At 52.8% G+C, this 21,082-nt stretch overlaps 1 protein-coding gene across 1 annotated transcript in view; it reads right to left on the bottom strand.

The window, feature by feature from the left end:
• Window positions 1-21,082, bottom strand: part of GRIK3 (glutamate ionotropic receptor kainate type subunit 3) — a 253,335-nt gene that overhangs the window by 57,090 nt on the left and 175,163 nt on the right. Inside the window, exons 4-7 of the mRNA XM_055586371.1 lie at window positions 19,441-19,622; window positions 17,032-17,085; window positions 5,106-5,279; window positions 4,392-4,535 (exon numbers count right to left, since the gene is read on the bottom strand). Of these exons, the coding sequence (XP_055442346.1) occupies window positions 4,392-4,535; window positions 5,106-5,279; window positions 17,032-17,085; window positions 19,441-19,622 (554 nt within the window). The remainder of the gene's footprint in view (window positions 1-4,391; window positions 4,536-5,105; window positions 5,280-17,031; window positions 17,086-19,440; window positions 19,623-21,082) is intronic.

The raw sequence follows: 21,082 nt of genomic DNA, 5'->3' as shown, positions 1-21,082 counted from the left end.
CAAGAATACTGGAGTAGGTTGCCATTTCCTACTGCAGAGTATCTTCCTGATTCAGGGATCGAACCTACGTCTCCTGTATTGGCAGGCGGATTATTTATCACTGAGCCACCTGGGAAGCCCTGGTCTGCAAAGTCCAAAATATTCAGTATCTGGCCCTTTGTACAGAAAGTTTGCCATCGGCCCTTCTAGCCAATACCTCTTCTGTGGGCCTAGAGCATTAGTGCTATAAGGACCTTCCTGCCACTCACCCCATGCAGCCTCTGCAGAAGCCCTGGGAGACAGGCTCAGTAGGTGCCTCACCCCACTGGGGTCATGATCCCTGCAGATTCTGAAGAAGGCTCCATAGCCTCTCCATGGCTGAAGTTTCCCCAGCACCCAAGCTTACAGAATATAATACACAAGTTTATGGGTTCCTGGATCCCTGAAGGCCCATCTGTAGACCGAAGCTAAAATCCATGGGAATCTCCGAGCACTTGGGCAGCCGTCTGGCACTGTAAAGTCTTATAAGGGTGTAGATGGCATGTGTTTTGCTAGCTCAGGCAGAGGGGTGCACCTCGAAGGGCTCCAGGGGGCTGGAAATCAAAAGTGGGTGGAACATGGACTTTGCATAAGGCATCCAACCTCTCTGAGCTTCAGGAAGAGGACAATAACCTATTTCACAGGCGGTGACAAAGGTGTATCAAGGGCTTAGCACAGTGCCTGGAACACAAAGCCCCAGCTATGATTTCTCCTTTGTCCCTTCCTCCTGTGGGGCTCCCTTGGATTAGGGCTGGCCCTTGGCTGGGGGCAGAGGGGAGGATGATCACGTGGGCCACCTCCGTAGACACCTATCACAGAAGGCTCGTCCATGATTAACTTCCCTGCATGAGCTCATCTGGTTCGCATCACAGTCCTATCAGGTGGGTGTCATGATTGTCCCCATTTTACAGTCATGGCCACTGAGGCTCAAAGACAGGCTGAGCTCTGCAGGTCCCAAGTAATGGTGGTGCCAGGCAGATCCCCTCTGTGCTGAGCAGAGCTGAAGGGCTGGGGTCACTGTGTCCAAGCTGAGTGGGGGCAGTTTATGAAGCCCAGGAAACTGCCGACTGGACTTGGGGATGGAGATTTAGAGATGCATCTGATTCAGAGAACAGATTGGTGGTTAACAGTGAGGCACCGGGTTGGGGGTGGGCATAAAGTGTGGAGGGTCAACTGTATATAATGGATGGTAACCAGACCTTCAGCGGGGACTACTTTGTAACATACACAGATGTGGAGCTATAATGTCCTACGCCTGAAACTTACATGTTATACACCGTTTTGTTCTTGTTTAGTCACTCAGTCCTGTCCTACTCTTTGCAATCCCATGAACTATAGCCTGCCAGGCTCCTCTGTCCATGGGATTCTCCTGGCAGGAATACTAGAGTGGGCTGCCGGGCCTTCCTCCAGGGGATCTTCCCGACCCAGGGATCAAACCCTCGTCTCCTACATTGGTAGGCGGATTCTTTACCTCTGAGCTACCAGGAAGGGCATACACTATTTTACTTCAGTTAAAAATGCATCAGAGAAGGTGAAGGCCACTGTGTATGACCTCACAGGGAAGCTCCGCTCCCTTGAGGCTTCCCAGTCCCTCCGCCTCCCCCCTTCTCTGCCTGGGCCCCGCCCCCTGAGGCTATCTCCCCGGGCCCCTGGGGAAATCATGGCAGGTCTTCAGACCTGCGCGGGAGGGAAGCCTTCCTCCCTGTCAGCTCCAGAGGACTTAAATGTCAGCAGGTGTGCGGCCTGTCTGTGGGCGGGCAGGCAGGGGCAGGGCCAGGCCAGGGGGCCGCGGGAGCTCCGCCCTGTGACATTTCCCAGCCCTCCCGCCCCTTTCAGCTGCCGCGCAGGACTCCCTAAATGAAAGATGCTTCACAAGCTCTGAACTCCGGCCTGGTATTTTCCAGCTCCTCTCGGAAATGCCAAGTCTTTAAAATGATTTACTGTCACGCAGTCAGATGGGGAGACGGGAGACTTGGAAATGGTCTGAGGAAGACCGGGTGCTGGGCTCAGGCAGCGGGCTTGGGTCTTGGGGGTGGCCAGCTGTAGGGCCATCGGGGAGCCTCACAGCTGCTCTGGGCCTCAGTCTCCACTTCCCCCACATGGAGTTGAGACAAAGATGTTTCTGAAAGTACTGTGTGAAGGAGAGTGTGTGGTGAGGGCTGTTCACTGCGCTGGGGCCAGGAAACAGGAGAGCGGACACTCCAGCAGGGCCCGTCAGTCCTGGGGTGGGAGGCGCCTTTCTGCTCTGCAAGCCATCTGCTCCCTTTGGGGCTTCAGGACTGAGCCTCGAGCACTCCAGGGGGTTCTCTGAAGCTCTGTGGCCTGGAGATCCTCTGTAGCTGGAAACCCACCGGGGAGCAAGAAGCCTCTGCGAAGACAGTCGTGATGATAGAAATAGTAACAGCAGCCAATCCGCTCAGCATCTGCTCTGTGCCAGGCACTGCCCTAAGCGCTTCACACATCATGACTCACCTACGACCACACTGCTGTTGTCTCCATTGTGCCGGAGCGGCACAGAGAGGTTCAGTAGCTTGTCTAAGATCACACCGCTGAAAAGTGGTTAAGTTTCAGAGTCACTTATGTGTGGCTCCTAAGGGTCTTAGAGTTGTGGCCCCGGTCACTGAGAAACCCACGTCAGTCTCTGGCTACTGGGTTGGAGGCCTGCAGAGGTAGGAGGCTCAGGGGGTGGGGTGTGAGGCCTCCGTGCTCCCCAAGAACAAGCTGACGACTGTGCAGGCCAGCCAGGCCTCGCTCAGGGCATTGGACCATCAGACTGCCTCCACAGTTTTGAGGCGTTGGATGAGAAGGAACCCTCATGGTCCTCTTCTACCGAAACAGCTGACACCGGAGTCTCTTCTAGGTGTGAGGGAACCCGTGCCAAGGACTTAACTGCTCCCTCACTGGGACTAGGACATGGTTTGCCAGGTGAGGAAACTGACACTTGGGAATGTCCAGGAGTTTGTATAAAACCACACAGCTGGGAAGAGGCAGAGACAAGCCCAAAGGCATGTGTATCAGACTCTAAGGCCATATGCCTTTTAGTGTCGTTCTAAAATACAGGAGGTGTTACTGCCCTTGTCCCAAACAGTGATGGTGAACTGGGATCTCTAGGGGAGCAATCCTGTCTGCTGAGTGGTGAACTTCTTTGTTATTTCCCCTCATTGTGCTGCCTTCATTTGTCAAGGGATTGCATTCACTAATGGAATACCTTGATTGACGTTTCCCTAGGCGGTGAGCTCTGTGCATGCAGTTGCCAGTCTGTTTTAACCCCGCTGGATCCCCAGCACAGGCTCAGTGCTGGCCACTCAGCAGACCCACACACATAGTTAGTGAATAAATGAATTGAATGAACTCTCAAGGCAGTCTGCTTCATTCCTGGTTCATTGTGATGGCTACAAAGACGTGGTCTATGCAAAGCCCTCCTAGGGGGCTTTTCCTAAGTGCACTTGACATTGCCCTGGACAGGTCGCTCCTTCTGACCCAGAGATCTCGCCCCTACACACCTAGATCTCACCCCTATGTGCCTTCCTCATCTACCATTACTGGGACTTGACTCTGCCCAGTCCTGGGCTATGTGCTTTGCTTACAGTTTTTTACACTGTTTTTCCAACAATGCTTTGAGGCAGGGACTCTTACTAGTTGAGGAGACTGAGGATCAAAGAGTTAATCATCTTCCCCAAAGTCACACAGCTTGTTGTCCTGGAGCCAGGGCACAGACCCAGACCTGTGTGCCCCCATCTGTAAAATGGGAACAATACACTCTGCATTTGTAAGGACAACAGTGATGGAGAGTCTGAAAGGAAACGTGGGCACTGTGCGTCTCCATGCTCATCCTCTCAGCAGCAGGACATGTTCTCTGGTTTTTTGAGCCGGATGGGACTTCACAGTTGCCATGGTGCCAGGAGAGCCAGGTCCCACTAGGGACCACAGGCTGATGGGCCCATGATGTGAAGAGGAGTTTGTGGGGCTGATTACGAGTTACTGAGCCGCCTCTGCCCTCAGCACTAAGCCTCATCCACATGATGTCTCATTTTGTCCTCACAGCATCTGCAGGAGATGGGCATGCTTCATACCCGGCTCAGCAAGGTACACTAGCTTGCCTGAGGCCACACAGCTGGAGGCAAAGACGCTCAGCTGTTTAAGGCCCAGGCTGTGTCCTGCCGACAATGCCAACCACCCACTGAGCACCTACTGTGTGCCAAGGACGCAACCTCTCTGTCACTTTGTAAGACTGGTCCCTGCTGAGCCCATTTGCACCTGAGGAAACAGCTCTGGCCCAAGTTCACATGGACTAGACTCCCAAACTTGGGCCCTTGACTGCTCTGTGGCCCCAGCAGATGGCCCTGGTGGGGGTGAGTGCAGGGGCCACTCACCTCCTTGATGAAGTTCATGAAGCGGCCGCCGAAGCGCCAGGCCTTGTGCCGGTGGCACTGCAGGGAGTTCACGGTCATCTGGGGTGCCCGCTGGTAGCATACAGACACGATGTGGACGGCATCGTACAGCAAGGCCGCGTCCGTCTGGAGGGGAAGCCCAGGGCTGCCTGAGAGTGGCTCGGGCCCTGAGAGTCCTCAGCCCACCTTTCCCTGTCTCCCTTTATCTCCCTCGCCAAAAGCATGGTGTCTTGGAGAGGGAAAGGCCCTGTCCTGGCTCCTGATGAGAGGCCAGGCTTGGGGTGTCTCTGCAGCTCTGCAGACACCTGACTCCCTCCCTCTGCAGCTCAGATCTTCTCTGCCAGGCCCTCCACCCCCGGCGTCTCTCTGTTGCCTGGCCTTGTCCACACGCTCACCTTTCCAGCCTCCCCAGCTTCCTGCCCACCACAGCTAAAAGTCCTCTGCATCCAGGACATTGTCCCCACTCTCTGTGACCACCTGTTTATATGCCTGCACTCCCGTACTTGGGTGGGGGGAGGGGGCCTGCGTCTGATTCCTGAGTGTCCCTGGCCCCTGGCCTCAGGTCTAGCAGATGCAGTGTAAGTCTTAAGAAGGGAAGTGGTGGGAGGGAAAAAAAGAAACAGGGAGGAAGGAGAGAAGGGAAGGAAGGGAGGGAGGGAGGGGAGCCCCCGGGTCTGGCGCATCCAGCGTCAGTACCATCATCACCCCATCCAGCAGGCCGGACTCTGCCCGGGGAGCCGCCTGCAGCCGCTCCATGGACCACTTCTCCACGATGGCCGAGACATGAGGGTTGTCCACGTTGAGGATGCGGAATCCCGTCAGGTTCACGCCCGAGTAGCGGTAGGGCTCCAGGTCTAAAGCGTAAAGATCCTTGACAGAGAGAGTTTCAATAAACAGAGATGTGACACAGCTGTGAGCTCCAGCCCTACCTCCCACACTCCCTACTGGGGCCCCAGAGCAGCTGTAGCTCCCTGCAGAGTTCTGGGGGTGGAGGCTCAGGGGGCGCTGATGGAGCACTCATGGGGGCTCTGCTCTTGGAGTTAGCCAGACCTAGCTGCCTGGTGGCTGACCCCACGGACTTACTGCCGGACCTCAGACACACGGCTCAGCCTGTTTCTTCATCTACAAAACGGGGATTGTGCCTCCTTTATAGGCCCCAGTGAAGCAGTTCATATGAAATGCCCAGCCTGGAACAGCAAAGAAGCGTGATAATGGTCATGACCGTCACTTCCTCTGATGGGGGAGGCCTCCTTTGGGAAGACAAAGGGCACTGGGTCTGGGCATCTCCAAGTTACCCAGAGGGAAGCTGAGGGAAGATTTTATTTCCCCAAAGAGGATATTTTAAAATAGTCTATTCTGAAAAAAAATTTATGATTACCAAATGGGGAGCGGGGGAGGGATAGATTAGGAGTTTGGGATTAACAGATACATACTACTATATATAAAACGGATAAGCAACAAGGATCTACTGCATAGCACAGGGAACTGTATTCATTGTCTTATAGTTTATAATGGAAAAGAAGCTGAAAAAGGATAGATATATAGGTGTATATGCATAACTGAGGTGGCTTCCCTGTGGCTCAGATGGTAAAGAATCTGCCTGTAACACAGGAGATCAGGGTTTGATCCCTGGCTCAGGAAGATCCCCTGGAGATCTCCAGCCCACTCCCGTATTCTTGCCTGGAGAATTCTCTGGATAGAGGAGCCTGACGGGTCCATGGGGTCATGGGGTCTGACACGACTGAGTGATTCACACACACAAACACACACACACACACACACACACACGCATAACTGAATCATCTGTTGTACACCTGAAACTTATACAATGTTGTAAATTAACCATACTTCAATAAAAAGAATTAAAATTGACTCTTGTGCCTGGGACTGAAGGAGTACAGGGCCCTCTTCTCTCTCCTCGACCTCACATCACCAGCCAGGCCCCCTGACACCCTGCATCCTAGGAGCAGTCAGCATGTTGGCCAAGTCACATCCTGTTTGGTGCAGGGGTCTAAAAGCTGGGAAGACAGGTCTTAATGCATGGGGGCAACCTAGCTTCAGCTCTGGGACATCATGAGCTGGTGAGGGGAGGGGGCAGGGGGGAAGAAGGGGGTTGGCTGCAGAGGGCGGAGCCAGATGCTAGGCTGAGAAGGGATGGCAGGAGGTGGGTGGTGTGGGGAGCTCAGCTCAGTCCTCTGAGATGACCTCGAGGGGTGATGGGGGTAGTGAGAGGGAGGTCCAAGAGGAAGGGGATTTATGTATGCATATAGCTAATTCAGGCATCCCACTCCAGTACTCTTGCCTGGAAAATCCCATGGACGGAGGTGCCTGGTAGGCTGCAGTCCATGGGGTCGCTGAGGGTCAGACACGACTGAGCAACTTCACTTTCACTTTTCACTCTCATGCATTGGAGAAGGAAATGGCAACCCACTCCAGTGTTCTTGCCTGGAGAATCCCAGGGACGGGGGAGCCTGGTGGGCTGCCATCTATGGGGTTGCACAGAGTCGGACACGACTGAAGTGACTCAGCAGCAGCAGCAGCATAGCTAATTCATGTTGTTGTACAACAGAAACTAACACAACATTGTAAAGCAGTTATCCTCCAATTTTAAAAAAAGAAAGAAGAAAAGAAAGAAAAACTTCCCAAACTTGGAGATAAGGAAGATGGAGACCAGCACGTCCTTCCAATGTCACGTGGACACATCGCTCGCCAGGCCCTCCGGGGACTGTGCGATTCTCTGGGAGAATTCACCTGGGTTTGACTGCACTGTCAGCCGCTGGTTAAAGGCCCAGATCCTGAGTTAATGTGTAGACTTTTGCCCATAGAAAAGATAATCCCCAAGCTGGTGGTTTTATTGCCCTGTAGGACATTAATTCATTTTGTACCTAACTTAGCTGACTTATCTGATGTTCTCCCTACACCGAATACCTATAAATACTCAATCCTTCAAATGCTCTTTGAGCAGGTGTTGTCATCCTACTGGCTCCTTTGTTCATGACTTGAATACATCTTGGACTCCTGTTCATTCTATATTTGCATAAGAGTCATGTTACTTTTTGAAACATATACGCTGATAATCTAGATGGGCCTCATTCCACTAGTAGGGAAAATGAGTCTTAAGGTCTTAGTCTGAGGTCCTCCTCATCTGTTGTCTGCTCTTTTCCACACTCTCCTCCCATCCAGCTGCCTTCCACTGTTCTTCTCTCTCCTCCGCTCTCACCCCCCACCCCCGCAACCTGGCCCATCATCTTTCCCAGGTCCCTCAACTCAGTCAATCCATCCAATGCTGGGTCAGAATGGTCCGTGGCTGCAGTCATCAGGAGAAACATCTGGCCCCATCACAGTCCCAGCTTCAGTTAAATCCATGATGGTTCATGGAAAAATAATGAGGGATAAAACCTGGAGCCCACAGAGCTGGTCTTCTCTGGTCTCTGCTGCTGCTGCTGCTGCTAAGTCGCTTCAGTCATGTCCGACTCTGTGCGACCCCATAGACAGCAGCCTACCAGGCTCCCCTGTCCCTGGGATTCTCCAGGCAAGAACACTGGAGTGGGTTGCCATCTCCTTCTCCAATGCATGAGAGTGAAAAGTGAAAGTGAAGTCGCTCAGTCGTGTCCGACTCTTTGTGACCCCATGGACTGCAGCCTACCAGGCACCTCCATCCATGGGATTTTCCAGGCAAAATGTTCCTAATTCATGCAGAACTCCTCCTGTAATTCCAATTGGCCTCCTTCTGAAATACACAGTATTGGTTTCCCCTTTAAGAGTTTAGGGATTAGGGGAGAGGCTGGGGGCAGTTTTGAGCCCAGGAAAGAAAGTTTAGTCCCAGCCTTGCTCAAATGGGGCCCTGATTCAAGACCAGGATTTGGGATGGGGGAGGGGCTGGGCGGAAGTAGATGGAGGAGTCCCCATGGAATTGGCCAGAGGGTGTCTGTGTGGCCCCAGTCTCAGTGGGGAGTGAGTGGAGGGTGAGCACTGTGCTCAGCCCTTCAAGTGGAGTGTGTCATCTGATTCTCACGATCCCCTGTAAAGTAGGTATTCAATAGTATTCCCTTTTTGCAGAGGAAACACGGACCAGAGGGGGTGACGTGGCTCGCCTTAAGGTCACACTGCTCACGGAAGCAGTGCAGAAATTGTTCCCAGGTCCAGCTCAGTGGGGTGTTGGAGCTGGCTCCCATCGGCTTGTAAGAGCTAATCATCAACACTTCCCAACTATGTTCAGTGACATTCGTTGGTAGCTTGACATTGGCCATAGTACAAGAATGCACACAATGAAAATTGGCAAGCATTACAAACCTGGGTTTTCCCCACTTTTGGATAGCTGGTAGTATGCATTTACCAGTACATAGTATCTGTTCTATTTAAAACTTCCTGTGTTTATGTCCCCAGTGGTTGTCAAACACAAGACACGCATCAGAATTGCTTTTGGAGAACTTGTTTTGGAAAGTACGGGCCACTGAGAATGTGGGGTGGGGCTGCAACATGTGTTTTGAGAAGCCGCTCATCTAAGCTATTACTCCTGACCGGGAAACACACAGAGATGGCTCTGGGCTTAGAAGCGGAGACCTGTGGAGTCAGAGATGGAGAGCAAGGCAGGGGACACACAGGAAAGAGGCCTCTCTTCCCACAGCTGCTCCCTGAGAATGGTTCACTGGGCAGCCCCAGGTGATGGTTATGAGCATAGATTGTGAGGCCAGGCCATCTACTCTCCTTACTTCACCTGCCTCATCTGCAAAATGGGTATGAAAATAGTACCTGCCACATAGGGTCATCCTGAAGAAGAAATGGGCTAATAGACATACTTAGAACATGTCTGGTGCATGGCAGACATCGCACAAGTGCTGATAAATATTCATATTCTGCCTTCTCTGGCAGCAGGTTGTGAAAGCTAATTGACTTGCCCCCCAGGACACAACTGGGTTCTTGGAGGAGAGGAGCAGACCTGAGTTGCATCCTTCCTGCCTTACCCCTCTTGGCAATATAAAAACAATCACATTGAACTAACATTTACTGAGCACCTACAAACCTCAGAACAGTTTCTAAGTGCCTTATGTATACTAACTCACTAAATGTACATTTCCGCCTTACAAGAAAGGTGTTATTATCACTCCATTTTAGAGGAAGGAACTCAGTCACAGAGAGGTTAGGTCTTTTGCTCACGGTTATACACTTGCGAGCAACAGTGTCAAAACGAGTCTGCCAGCTCCCAAGCCCTCCCTCTGTCCCATGACCAGCCTTCAGTTCCCACCCACTGGGTATTCCAGTCACCCTCTACATGGCATTCAGAGGGGTCTTTCTGAAGGATAAACCCAACCCTGCCACTCCCTTGCTTGGCATATTTCAATGGCTTCTTCTTGCCTTCTCAGAATAAAGCACAAATTCCTTAGTGTAGTTTGCCAGGCTCTGCACCCCTCCAGCCTCGCTTTTCTTCCCACCGCCTCTCAGTTTTTTGCCCCAGGAGCACCAAACCATTTTCGCCTCCCTTCCCCATTCCTCGTGGCCCCTTTCCCCATCATGCAGCTTCTCTGTGCCAGTGTCTTTGTGTGTGCTCTGTCTATCTCTGGGCTGGAACATCTGTCTTCTCAACCCTTCTTGAGTGGGTTCACTCTGAGATTCAGCTCAAGTGTCACCTCTTCTGTGAAGCCTCCCGTGATTACTACTCTAGATACACATGATCAGGTGGGTCAAAGGTGCTTCTGCTCTTATCTTGGGACATTTTGGCTTTCATCCCACTCATGAGAACTCTCTATGTCTGCATCTGTCTCCCCTAGAAGCTCCCATACCAAATACTCCCATCAGTCAAAGTGGATAGAAGGATCAGCTGGCTGGGTAGCTCTCTGGGAAGAGCCTGGAAATGAGAGAGTAGAATTTTATAACCTACTCTCAGAGGGAGTTTTCTATGGGGCTAGAAGTTAGGGGTGATTTGGTAAATTCCCTGGGGTGGTGGATGAGTCCCTCAAGGGACTGCTTTAGAAATGACAGATCTTCCCTAAACTGCCTTTGAAGAAGGTGGGTCTGGGGAGATGGAGGGATTTTGCTTTGTAGAGTGGTGAATGCAAGTTTGAGGCCAGAGCTGAATTGCCTGGGACACAGAAGAAAAGCTGAGCTCTGCCCCCAGGGGGCGCCCTTCTCCCTCTGCCCCTGTAATGAGGCTCAGCCTCTTCTCCAACTCAGTGCTGATACCCAAAGCCTGAAAGATGCCCATCACGAGTCTACCTAGGGCCTCCCTGACTTGGCTCACCTCCCTGAGGACCAGAGGCCCTCTGGACTTAGTGGGGAGGGCAGCATCTCTGGCTTTGGTGGGGCTCGGGTGCTGGTGACGTCAGCCCTTCCAGTTTCCAGATGCAGCGCTGGGTTGGCTGACAGTCACACAGTGGCTGTGGCCAATCACAGCCTGGGAGGGGGCATGATGGGGTGTCGCTGCTGGGGTCATCTTCATCCGTCACTCTGAGCCTGGGCTCAGCTGCAAAGTGTTGCAAGGCTTGTGGCACCGAGTGCCACCATCCATGTGACATGAGGGCAGTGACAACGGGGAGCTGGAAAAGAAGCCTCTTTGTCTGGCTACAATTTTTTGTCCAAACTGCCCTGGGCTGAGACCCCATGTGCTGTACACAGTGAACTGTGCACAACCTTGCTGCTTGGCAAAAAGTTGCTGTTCTCCATGCCAAATGTTGACACATTGAATTCAGTATCGACGAGGGACCTTTTAGAAACATTCAGCATAACATAATAGACTAATTCATTAGCACCCCATGGGTCTGACTGGGTAGAAGCTGAAGCTCGGAAAACATCGCCTTAAGGAATGACAGATGAAAATATCTTTCCCATGATATAACTGTTATTGCCGGGAAGTGGCATTAATTGTGATTGCTTATCTATTAATTTATTATAATTCTTTTTTCACCTCCAGGCTTTTACCTACACATGACATGGACCAGGGGCTCAGCTGGGGCTGATTAACGTGGGGTTATCTGGGAATGGCTCAAAGCTGGCTGGCACAGATAATGGCAGCTGGGGTAATTAAAATGTCTTCTGCGTGGGAGAAGCAAGTTTGGAGAATTATTTTGAGGCGAGGAATTGGTGACATGGGTTTCCTAAAGCAAAGAAGATAAATGTCAAATGCCATTGCCCTCCCAAATCCAGCCAGGACTGACCAATGAGCACCAAGAGGCAGAATCACGAGGTAGGCTCCTAAGCCAATGAAGCTGGAAGGAGGACCTTGGACCTGGAACTAGAAGCAGAACGTGGGGACCCAGGGAACATAGCTGATGCCCTGGCATATGGGGAGCTTCTGGGAGATGCCCTGGTACCTGCCCCCTCCAACACACATGCATATTCCACTGCAGAACTGTTTATATTGTAGCAACTGTGTCTCTAGAAGGATCGGCTCTCCCTGACCCTCAGAGAGGTCAGGGGAGGGAGGGCAGTGGGCTGGAAAAGAAGTTAGGAGCCAAGGTTTCTGTCATTGATCTGCTGTGGGGCTCGGGGCAGCTCACTCAATCTCTCTGGTCCCAGGTTTCCCCATCAATCACAAACTGCCCTGTGAAAAGGAAAATCAGCAACATGGAGAAAGGGCTTTAGAACCTGTGAAGTGTGGGTGCTGCAGGGATTTGTGGAGGCTTTGTCCCCCCCATTAGTGTTAATCACGTAATGCTTGGACCATCATGGCCTGTGGAATCTGAGCCTGAGCCAGCCAGAGGAAGCCAGGCAACACTGCCTGAAGGCTCTTGCTACAAGCCTAGCAGAGGGCTTTGGAGTCGGACAGCCCCCAGCTGGTCAAAATCCTTGCTCTTCCCCTTTCTTACTGAGTAGACTCCTTGAGTCGCAGTTTCTACTTGTCTGTAAAACTGGAAAAGTCATACCTTCCTAGTTGTTCTGAATTTTGGATGAAATGGGGTATGCACATAAAAAATATAAGCAGGAGTTATTTTAATGATCTATTTAACTCTTACATAGTGCTAAATGGAGAAGGCAATGGCACCCCACTCCAGTACTCTTGCCTGGAAAATCCATGGACAGAGGAGCCTGGTAGGCTGCAGTCCATGGGGTTGCTAAGAGTCAGGCACGACTGAGCAACTTCACTTTCACTTTTCACTTTCATGCATTGGAGAAGGAAATGGCAACCCACTCCAGTGTTCTTGCCTGGAGAATCCCAGGGACAGAGGAGCCTAGTGGGCTGCTGTCTATGGGGTCGCACAGAGTCGGCCACGACTGAAGCGACTTAGCAGCAGCAGTAGTGCTAAATGCCACGCACTTTCCATAGGGCTTTACTGATGTCAACATACCTGCTTAATGCTCAGCCTAACAGTTGTACGAGGCGGTACTGTTGCTGTGGCCATTTTACAGATGGGGATGAGGCACAGTGAAGTGAAGTAACTTGCCCATGTAAGTGGAAGAATCTCGATTCTAACTCAGGCAGATGGGCCCCAGAGTGCATGGTCTTCACTCTTGCTATGATGAGGATGCTGATTTCACCGATTACTTTCTACTTTGTATTGTATTCATTCATTCAGGCATCAGTGAGCGCCTACTGTATTCCAGGCTCTGTTTGATCACTGGCGATACAGAGGCAGACTGGGCACTATCCTTGATTCTCATATGCACAAAGGGAGCCCACCAGCTGCTGAACTTTGTGTTGGATCCGCCTCTAGACAACCCCCACCCCTCACCTAAGAGTCTAGCTCGGTACCTGGGGCCTTGAGAGCGTAGGTATACGGCTGCTGGATAGTGAGTAAATGAAAGATTGAACGGAGGATATGTAAGAGCAGGGAAAGCAGGGACTTCGCTGGTGGTCAAGTGGTCATACTCCAGCTTCCGCTACCGGGTATGTGGGTTTGATCCCTAGTTGAGAACTGAGATCTCACATGCTTTGAGGCAAAGACCCCCCGAACCCCCCAAAACAAACAAAAACATAAAAATTTAGGGAAAGCAGACACTCTCTGCGAACAGGATACTGCCCCAGGGTGCAAGGATACGTTGGCCCTGCCCTTCCCTCTGGGACCTCCAACCTTGACCCCATGCTCGCAGTGCGGTTGATGTGAGGAGCCACCCGAGTCACCAGGGTTGTACCTTCCCCAGAGTCTTGCCTAGAAGGTCAGGTCAGACCATGGGGCTGAGAGTTCAAAGCTTCAGCTCCCTGAGGGGACACATCTCTGGTCTTGGAATGAGGGCGTGAGCCAGGTGGAGATGCCTTTAATAGACTCTCTGGAGCCAGGATTGGGAGCAAGGCCCAGAGAGGACTTAAGCACAGGTCCTGTGTGGACACAGTGGATGAGGGGGCAGTACTCAGTGCCGGGGAATGAGATCTGTGGATTTTGTTCCTGCCACTTTGAAAGGGACTGCTCAGTGTCCCAGTCCTTCTGCTTGGTGGCCAAGCCTTGGATTCTGTGAATCCACCGCACTCTGCCTCCCACCGTCAGACCTCAGCTGACCAGCCAAGGGGGTCACCTCCTGGGGGGTTGCTACAATCTGGCTGATGACTCAGTCCCTATCCTGGGGGCTTTAGAAACTGTGGGGATGGCATTTATTTGTCATCAAGCCTGGAAATCAATAAGTGGGGAAGGGATTCTAAACTCTGTATCCTGGGCAGGATATTCCAGAAGGAACTGTCCAGCCCCAAATGCCTATATACTGCCCTGACTGGCACCTGGCCAGTCTGAAATTTGACCTGGGGAAGGCAGATAACACTCAGAGAAAGAGATGCTGAAAAGTGACAGAGACCGAATGGATGGTCTGTTGGGATGTGACAATCCCAGGGCAGCTGAGATGAGCTGAAGTTTCCAGGGAACAGAGATCACAAGAAAGGAGCTGAGGCTCAGAGAGGAGGGAGGGAGCAACAGGCAGAGAGAGGGGAATGGAGAAGCTTGGTTGAGCCTCAGGGCAGAGGTTTGGAGCATAAACCCCATGATGTTCAGAGTTGCTCTGGATCCAGAACGACTCTCCATGTCTGCTCTTCGGCCTCATATTTCATTCCTGAGTTCCTAGTGACTTGAGGTTACTTGAGTGAGACCAAAAGAGGCTAAATGTGGGATCTCAGGCTTAACTGTGCGCTGTGCTTAGTCCCTCAGTCATGTCCAATTCTTTGCGACCCCATGGACTGTAGCCTGCCAGACTCCTCTATCCATGGGGATTCTCCAGGCAGCAAGAATAATACAGGGGATCTTCCCAACCCAGGGACTGAACCTTGGTCTTCCACATTGCAGGTGGATTCTTTACTGTCTGAGCCACCAAAGAAACCCCTGAGGCCTAGAGGCATCAGAATTATTCCCATTTTAAAGGCAAGGAAACTGAGGTCCAGAGAAGTTAAGCAATCTGCCCACGGGCACAGCCAAGAGGTGGTGGAACAGCAACTCTCATCCTTATCTGTGCCTCTGAGGCCTGCTCTCCCATCACTGCGCTGGACAGTAATGTGAAGCGGGGATGGGCATGGTCTGTAGGGGGGCCATGGCCACCTTGGGAGGTCTGCCTGTTCCTCCCTTGTATTTTCTTACGGGGACTCCAAGGCTCTGTTAGAGCAACTCAGAGCGGCAAGGACTCAGGGAGGTGAGCCAGCAGGATGGAAGTGTGGGAAGAATGTGTTGAGCTAGCACAGGGCTAGGGAGGACCTCTATGGGTGCAGAGGTCTCAGCACCCAAGGAGCGCAGTCGGGGAATGCTAGGGCTGCCACACCTGGAGAGAGAGCCTGGGATCCCTGGAATGTGCCCACCTTCCCAGACTTGCTCCTTTTCCCTGCTTCTAGCTTCAGATGGAATGTTGGGGATCTGATGGCTTTATCCCCAGCCTCCGATGACTTTCCCAGGAGAGAAGCCAGCTTGGGTGAATAGAATTCCAAAAGGGAATTGGGAAAGAAGATGCCTGGTCTCAGTCACCAGCTTCCAGAATCCCTTTCTCCCACCATGGCTCCTGGCAGGTCCCCAGATCTGAGCACTGGATCAGGAGAGGGAGCAAGGTGACTCAGACATGAGTACAGGGTATAGTGGCTGGGGGTGCAGAGAGGCATTGGTGCGCTGGGAAATGCTTAATAACCAGCTGTCAGGGGATGGTAGGAAAGTGTCTTTTATTTGTAGCATCTGCCAACTTCTGTAGTATGAATACTCCTGCCATGGCTAATTTCAAGCTACCTGAGTGATGTCATTGAATATGGAGTTGGGAAGAGATGAACACAATTGGTGCTGGCAATCAACTAGTACATAAAGGAGCATGGCTCAGATGGTAAAGAATCTGCCTGCAATGCAGGAGACCCCTGAGTCAGAAAGATCCCCTAGAGAAGGGAATGGCTACCCACTCCAGTATTCTTGCCTGGAATATCCCATGGATGGAGGAACATGGCGGGTTACAGTCCATGAGGTCGCAAAGAGTCAGACACGACTGAGCAACTGACACTTTGACTCAACCAGAATGAACCTCGAAGAGCTAACCTGTCTTTGACCTTTGCTTATGCTGTAACTTCTCTGTGGAATATCATTCCTTTCTCTCCTTAGTGAATTCCCTCTGACCTTTCAAGGCCCAGTTCAAGCATTTTTTTTTCCTATAAAGGCAGTCTGAAATTCCCCACCTTCCACCAGCCCTGTGGCATCTGATGCCTCCTTCTACTGTGCCCCACGGCAATCTGTCCAGGCGTGTAACAGCACAAGTCTGCTGAATGAGTTAGACGTACAAATGCAGATTGGACAGGATGGGAGTTCCTTGAGGGCAGGCCTCAGGATCAGGCATCCTGAGACACCTAGCCGAGCACAGGCCCTGGGTAAGGAATGTTAGCCAGGTGCTGGATGAATGAATGAACACAGCTAGAGGCCTGCAGGACTGCAGCAGCAAGTCTGATGTAGGTTTCAGGAGATGGTTGCATCACCAGGATGGTTAAAGATGCTGTCACCTGCCCCAGACCTGGGCTGGGCAGAAGAGTCCACCTGGGGCCCAGTGACATCTGAGGGCATCTGGCTCCAAGACAGGGTGGCTGGGAGTTGGTGCCCGTTTGGCACAGGGATCTCTTTATTCTGCTGATCTCAGACCACAGCTAATTATCCTAATGGGTTTAAATGGTCCTAAATGTTCTCACGGTTTGGACAAGACCCATCTGGAGCCTGCAGGTGGGCTGGCCTGGCTGACGGTGAGTGGTCAGACTTAGGCGTGGATGCTGCAGGAATCCAAAGTGGCGGCTTCTACTGTTGCATGAGGCCTGAGACCTGTGTGGAGGTGCGTGGGCCAGGGGCCAGGGGTCATTGTCCTAATAACAGCGCTTCACACGAGCCAGACACTGCCCTCAGTGCATCAGTGCGTGAACCCACTCAGTTCCCACAGCAGTCCTAGGAGGCAGGAGCCACGACTGTGCCCATTTTGCAGAGGAAGAACTGACTTCTGCAAGGTCTCTCTGCCAGCAGGCAGAGGGGCTTGTGTTCACACCGGCAGGTTCTAGAGTCCCTACCCTTACTCACAACATGATGCCCCTTCTCAAAGTGGGTGGGCCACAGAGACAAATTGTGCCCTTGTCTGGGGTTACGCCTACAGCCTTAGGAAGCAAGTCCAGTCTGAATCTCCTGTAGCAACTGTCCTCCCCCCACCCCCCGAGGCTGACCTTGTTCTGAGGGAGCCCCACCCTGACCCATGCCAGGACCCGAAGGTACGTTACCAGTGTGGTGAAGATGAAGTGGTAGTACTCGGTCATCATGCCCATGGCCATGGCCTGTGGGAGAGCAAAGCGTTAGTGCCCTGCAGGGAACATCCAAGAAGCCCCTCCTTCTCTCTACCCCAGTGGGGGGCCAGGATGAGGATGGGGGCATCACAGGCTGGCTGGTGGTGGGTTGGGGGAGGCTGGATGCTCAGAGTGGGATGTCCTGTGAGACCTTGTGACCATGACAGTGGCCGGCTGGCAGACAGCAGAGGACTTCACACCAGAGTGTGCGGCAAAATCACAGGGGACATGTTAAACTGCAGAATCTTGGGCCGCACTCTCCAAAGATGCCAAATTCTGCAGGCCCAGGTGGGGGCCAGGTGTCTGAGTTTTTAGGAAGCATCTCCAGGTCTGTGCACTCGGAGAAATGCTGATGGAATCCACCGAACACTGGCTTCTCTAGTCCCCTGACTCCACTCAGCTGAATCCACTGTCCTAGCTCTGGAAAGATGTCTGTGGGAGCCCGAGCCCCGCCAACCCAGCCAGACCTAAAGAGCAGGGTCTATCCTTGGTCTGAGGCTCCCCAATGGGAAGCAGTGAGATATCCCTGCTTCCTGGGTGCTGGCTGACCACACAGCAGGCCACGTGGCTGTGTGAATTATTATCACCCACCATCGTGAAGTCTACATTTTATATTATGTATTTTATTAGAAGCCTATAATCTATAATACTAATGACCATAATGCATTTTCTACAGAGTTCTTCAGAATGTGGGCCCACATAGTGCTCAGGGGGAAATGTCACGAGGTCAAGTATACTTTGAAAACGCCTCTCATCTCTTCCCGGTCTTGGAGGGGATTCACAGCCCGCATCCGCAGGTGAAAGGCTGGAGCAGTCCTCGGTCAGCAGTCACGCTCATCTTGGTTTAGTTCAGTGTCAGGCTGAACACAGAATCTCCACTTTCAGTTCTAGGGGTTTCCAACTCAGCAGACCAGGGAGTCAATTCTGACTTTCTGGCTGGGTGACGTCAGGCCTAGGACTTTCCCCTGGAGCCTCAGTTTCCCTGCTGGTAAATCAAGCAGGATAATCGCCCCACTTCCCAGGGGTGTGTGTACACTGCACAGAGTCACTCCTCAGTGAACATGAGCAGTGGTGGTCTTTATTACTTGGTTCCACGTGCCTGAAAAAGGAGAGAGCGCTGGGCGCCATGGGCCAGAGAACGAGGACTAAGGGACTTCCGGGAGCTTTGAGTCTCCCACTTTGAGTTTAAAGCTGTGCCACATCCAGTGCTGACTGTGCCCTGGGCACAAGGATGAACTCCTTCCTTCACTCGTCTCACCAAATCCTCCAGAACCAGATAAAGGAGCGATCGTTTACTCCATCTATAGAGCAGGGGATGACCCCGGGGCCACTCGCTCTCAGGTACACCATGCCCCAGGGCAGGAACAGGATTCATGCCCTCAACCGAGTTTTTAGCTGCTGTGTGAAGGTGCCTGGTGGGAGGCTTCCTTGGGGAAGACACAGGCTGCTATCCCTCTTGGCACCCCTTGTAGGATTGGGTGGGGGGCGTCAGGCCTTGAATAGATTTCTGGCCCCAGCTCGGCACCTCTCCCTCGGCTTCCCTGCGTCCCCTCCCTGCCACCTGCCTCTCTCGGGGTCATGTATCAAGGCCCCACAGAATGCCTCCTCCAATCACCAGGGACGCTTTCTGAGACCATATAATTGCCTTTTACACAAAGCACTGGCTCGAATCAGAGTGGTTTTGGTTTCAGCTGTGACACCCCCAGAGGGGGCTGTGAGCAATTTCATTGTTGATTTCTTGGGTGGCTGGCAGAGCTTGGTCTGGTTCCCAGCACGCCATGCTGGGCTCGTCCGGGAATGGAGGCGTGGCCAGGACTGCAAGCCACTCTCCTCCCCCACCATCACTGCAGAGCTGAGCAGATGGGATGCGGAGCCTCGATAAACCTCCCAGTGATCGGAGAGTAACACTGAGTGCCACAGGCTGCAGGGAATTAGTGGCTGGAAGAGGCAGTCTGGAGGCTGTGATACCCCCAGGTCTCTGTGCTTCCTCAAGTGTTCTATGCCTCCTCAGTAGCCCCTGCCTCCCACTTGCATCAGGGTGATGTGGAAACTATCATTTACTCAGCACCCTCTGTGCTCCAGGCCTGGCTGGGCAGCTGATCCATTGTCTCATCCCATCCCCACAGCAAGTCGGAGTGTCAAGACCACTGTGCCCATTTTGCTGCTGGTGAAACTGAGGCTCATAGGGGTAAAGTGACCACCCAAGGTCACACAGCCAGAAAGAGGCAGACTAGGGATTGAACTCTGATCTGGCTGACGTCAGGGCTGTGTTTGGGAAATGAGGGTGGCTGGGAGAAATGGCAGGCAGATCCCAGCCTTCCCTCCCGTTGGCCGGCGCCCACACACCTGCTTGAGGATCTGGGCAGCCATGGTGTGGCTGCAGTCGAAGATAATGCGGAATTCCCGGCCTCGCTTCATCTCCTTGAGCAGCGGGCGCGAGTCGTCAGAATCAAGGGGGAGCTGGCGGATCTTGAGGCGGATGTTGTACCTCGACGGGGCCATGATGAGCTCCTGCAGTCGGATGAGCCCTGAGAGGTCCCGGGGCACAAAAGACACACGTGAGCGCATGGACACACAGCTGCAGACACCACAGACTTGGGTGGTCACAGGTCTACAACCACACATAGACACCGATGTGTGGCCCCCAGAGATTTGTGCATGGACACAGCCACATGTGTGCAGACACAGGCCCTGGCACACTGGGGCACAGACCCGTGCACCCAGCTGTGCAGGCCCGCATATGCACACACACGTGTGCACACACAAACACATGCTTACACATACACATGCATGTTGACACAGACAGGACATATGCTTGGGTTGATAGACATGCCTACACATGTAAAGGTGTGCGCACACACAGATAACGTGTACACACCTGTAGATTCAAAAGCAGGCACAGACAGCTAGCAAACCCCCACTGACTCCACCCCCCTGCTCCTCTCTCGTCCAGTGGGTGTAGAGGCTTATGGAGCCTGAATTAGAGGCCACCCCCTCCTCCTTCCCCGCCCCCTACAACACTGTAAAGCACGGGACATAATCTCCTGAAACAGCCTCAGCAACCGGCTGCCAGAATGCGGCAAAAGTGGCAGCTCAGCCTCAGCTGTACCAACTGCTGGACCAGGTAAGGCCAGAGGGTATTCGTGCTGAGTCACCGCCCCCACCCCCAGCCCCAAGAGCAGGCTCCTCTGTAAACGTTTCCCATTCTTCCAGGCTCAACGCAACCGCCTCCTCCACGAAGCCTACCCCTACTGCTCTGCCTGGAGAAGATCTCTCTACCCAACTCCCATCCTGCCCCTCCCCCCACCAACTCGGGGGCCTCGTCCCTCAGTGCTCGCCTCCTCAGACCTCATCTCACTTTCCTTGTCCTGTCACAAGCTCTTCAACATCAGGGGGGCTAGGTCTCCACACTCCCACAGCACAGGGCCTGGCCCTTTGGTTGTACTCAGCACCAATTTCCATAATTGGACTGGCTACTGTTTTTCCTCTCTCTACACTGAAAAATCCATCCTCCACCTTGGCATTTTGCAAAACCACTTAATCTGGGGACTTCCAGGGAAAACTGAATGTCACTTCCTGGAGACAAATGGCTTGCTTAGGCCTAATTAAGTTCATTTCCGTCTGTTTCGAGGTCCCTTCTTGCTGACTCCTCTGTGCTTAGCCTGGAAACAAGCCTGCTTGCTGGTCTCTACAGCCACGCCCACCTCAAGGAGACCTGTGGCAGTATCCGGCCAGGGTCCCAGGCAGGCCGGCCCCTCCCACCTGCTGGGCTCACTGCCCATACGCAGGGCTTGGTGTCTGCATCCTGGCTGCCCTGTCCACTCAGCCATGCTCCATTTCCCTGCTAACAGCACTCTGGTTTTCCTTCGGGGAACAACTCCTCCCTCATGCTCAGTCCACGTGACTCAGAAGGGATCTGTTCCCACTCTAGGGACACAGAATCTGTCCCACCACCCCACCCCAGTCAATCAGCACACACATTGCTTGA

Source organism: Bubalus kerabau, chromosome 6 (assembly GCF_029407905.1).
Source record: "Bubalus kerabau isolate K-KA32 ecotype Philippines breed swamp buffalo chromosome 6, PCC_UOA_SB_1v2, whole genome shotgun sequence".
Lineage (NCBI taxonomy): Eukaryota > Metazoa > Chordata > Mammalia > Artiodactyla > Bovidae > Bubalus > Bubalus kerabau.
The sequence above is the reverse complement of the archived record's forward strand: the minus strand, read 5'-3'. Positions and strand labels throughout refer to the sequence as shown.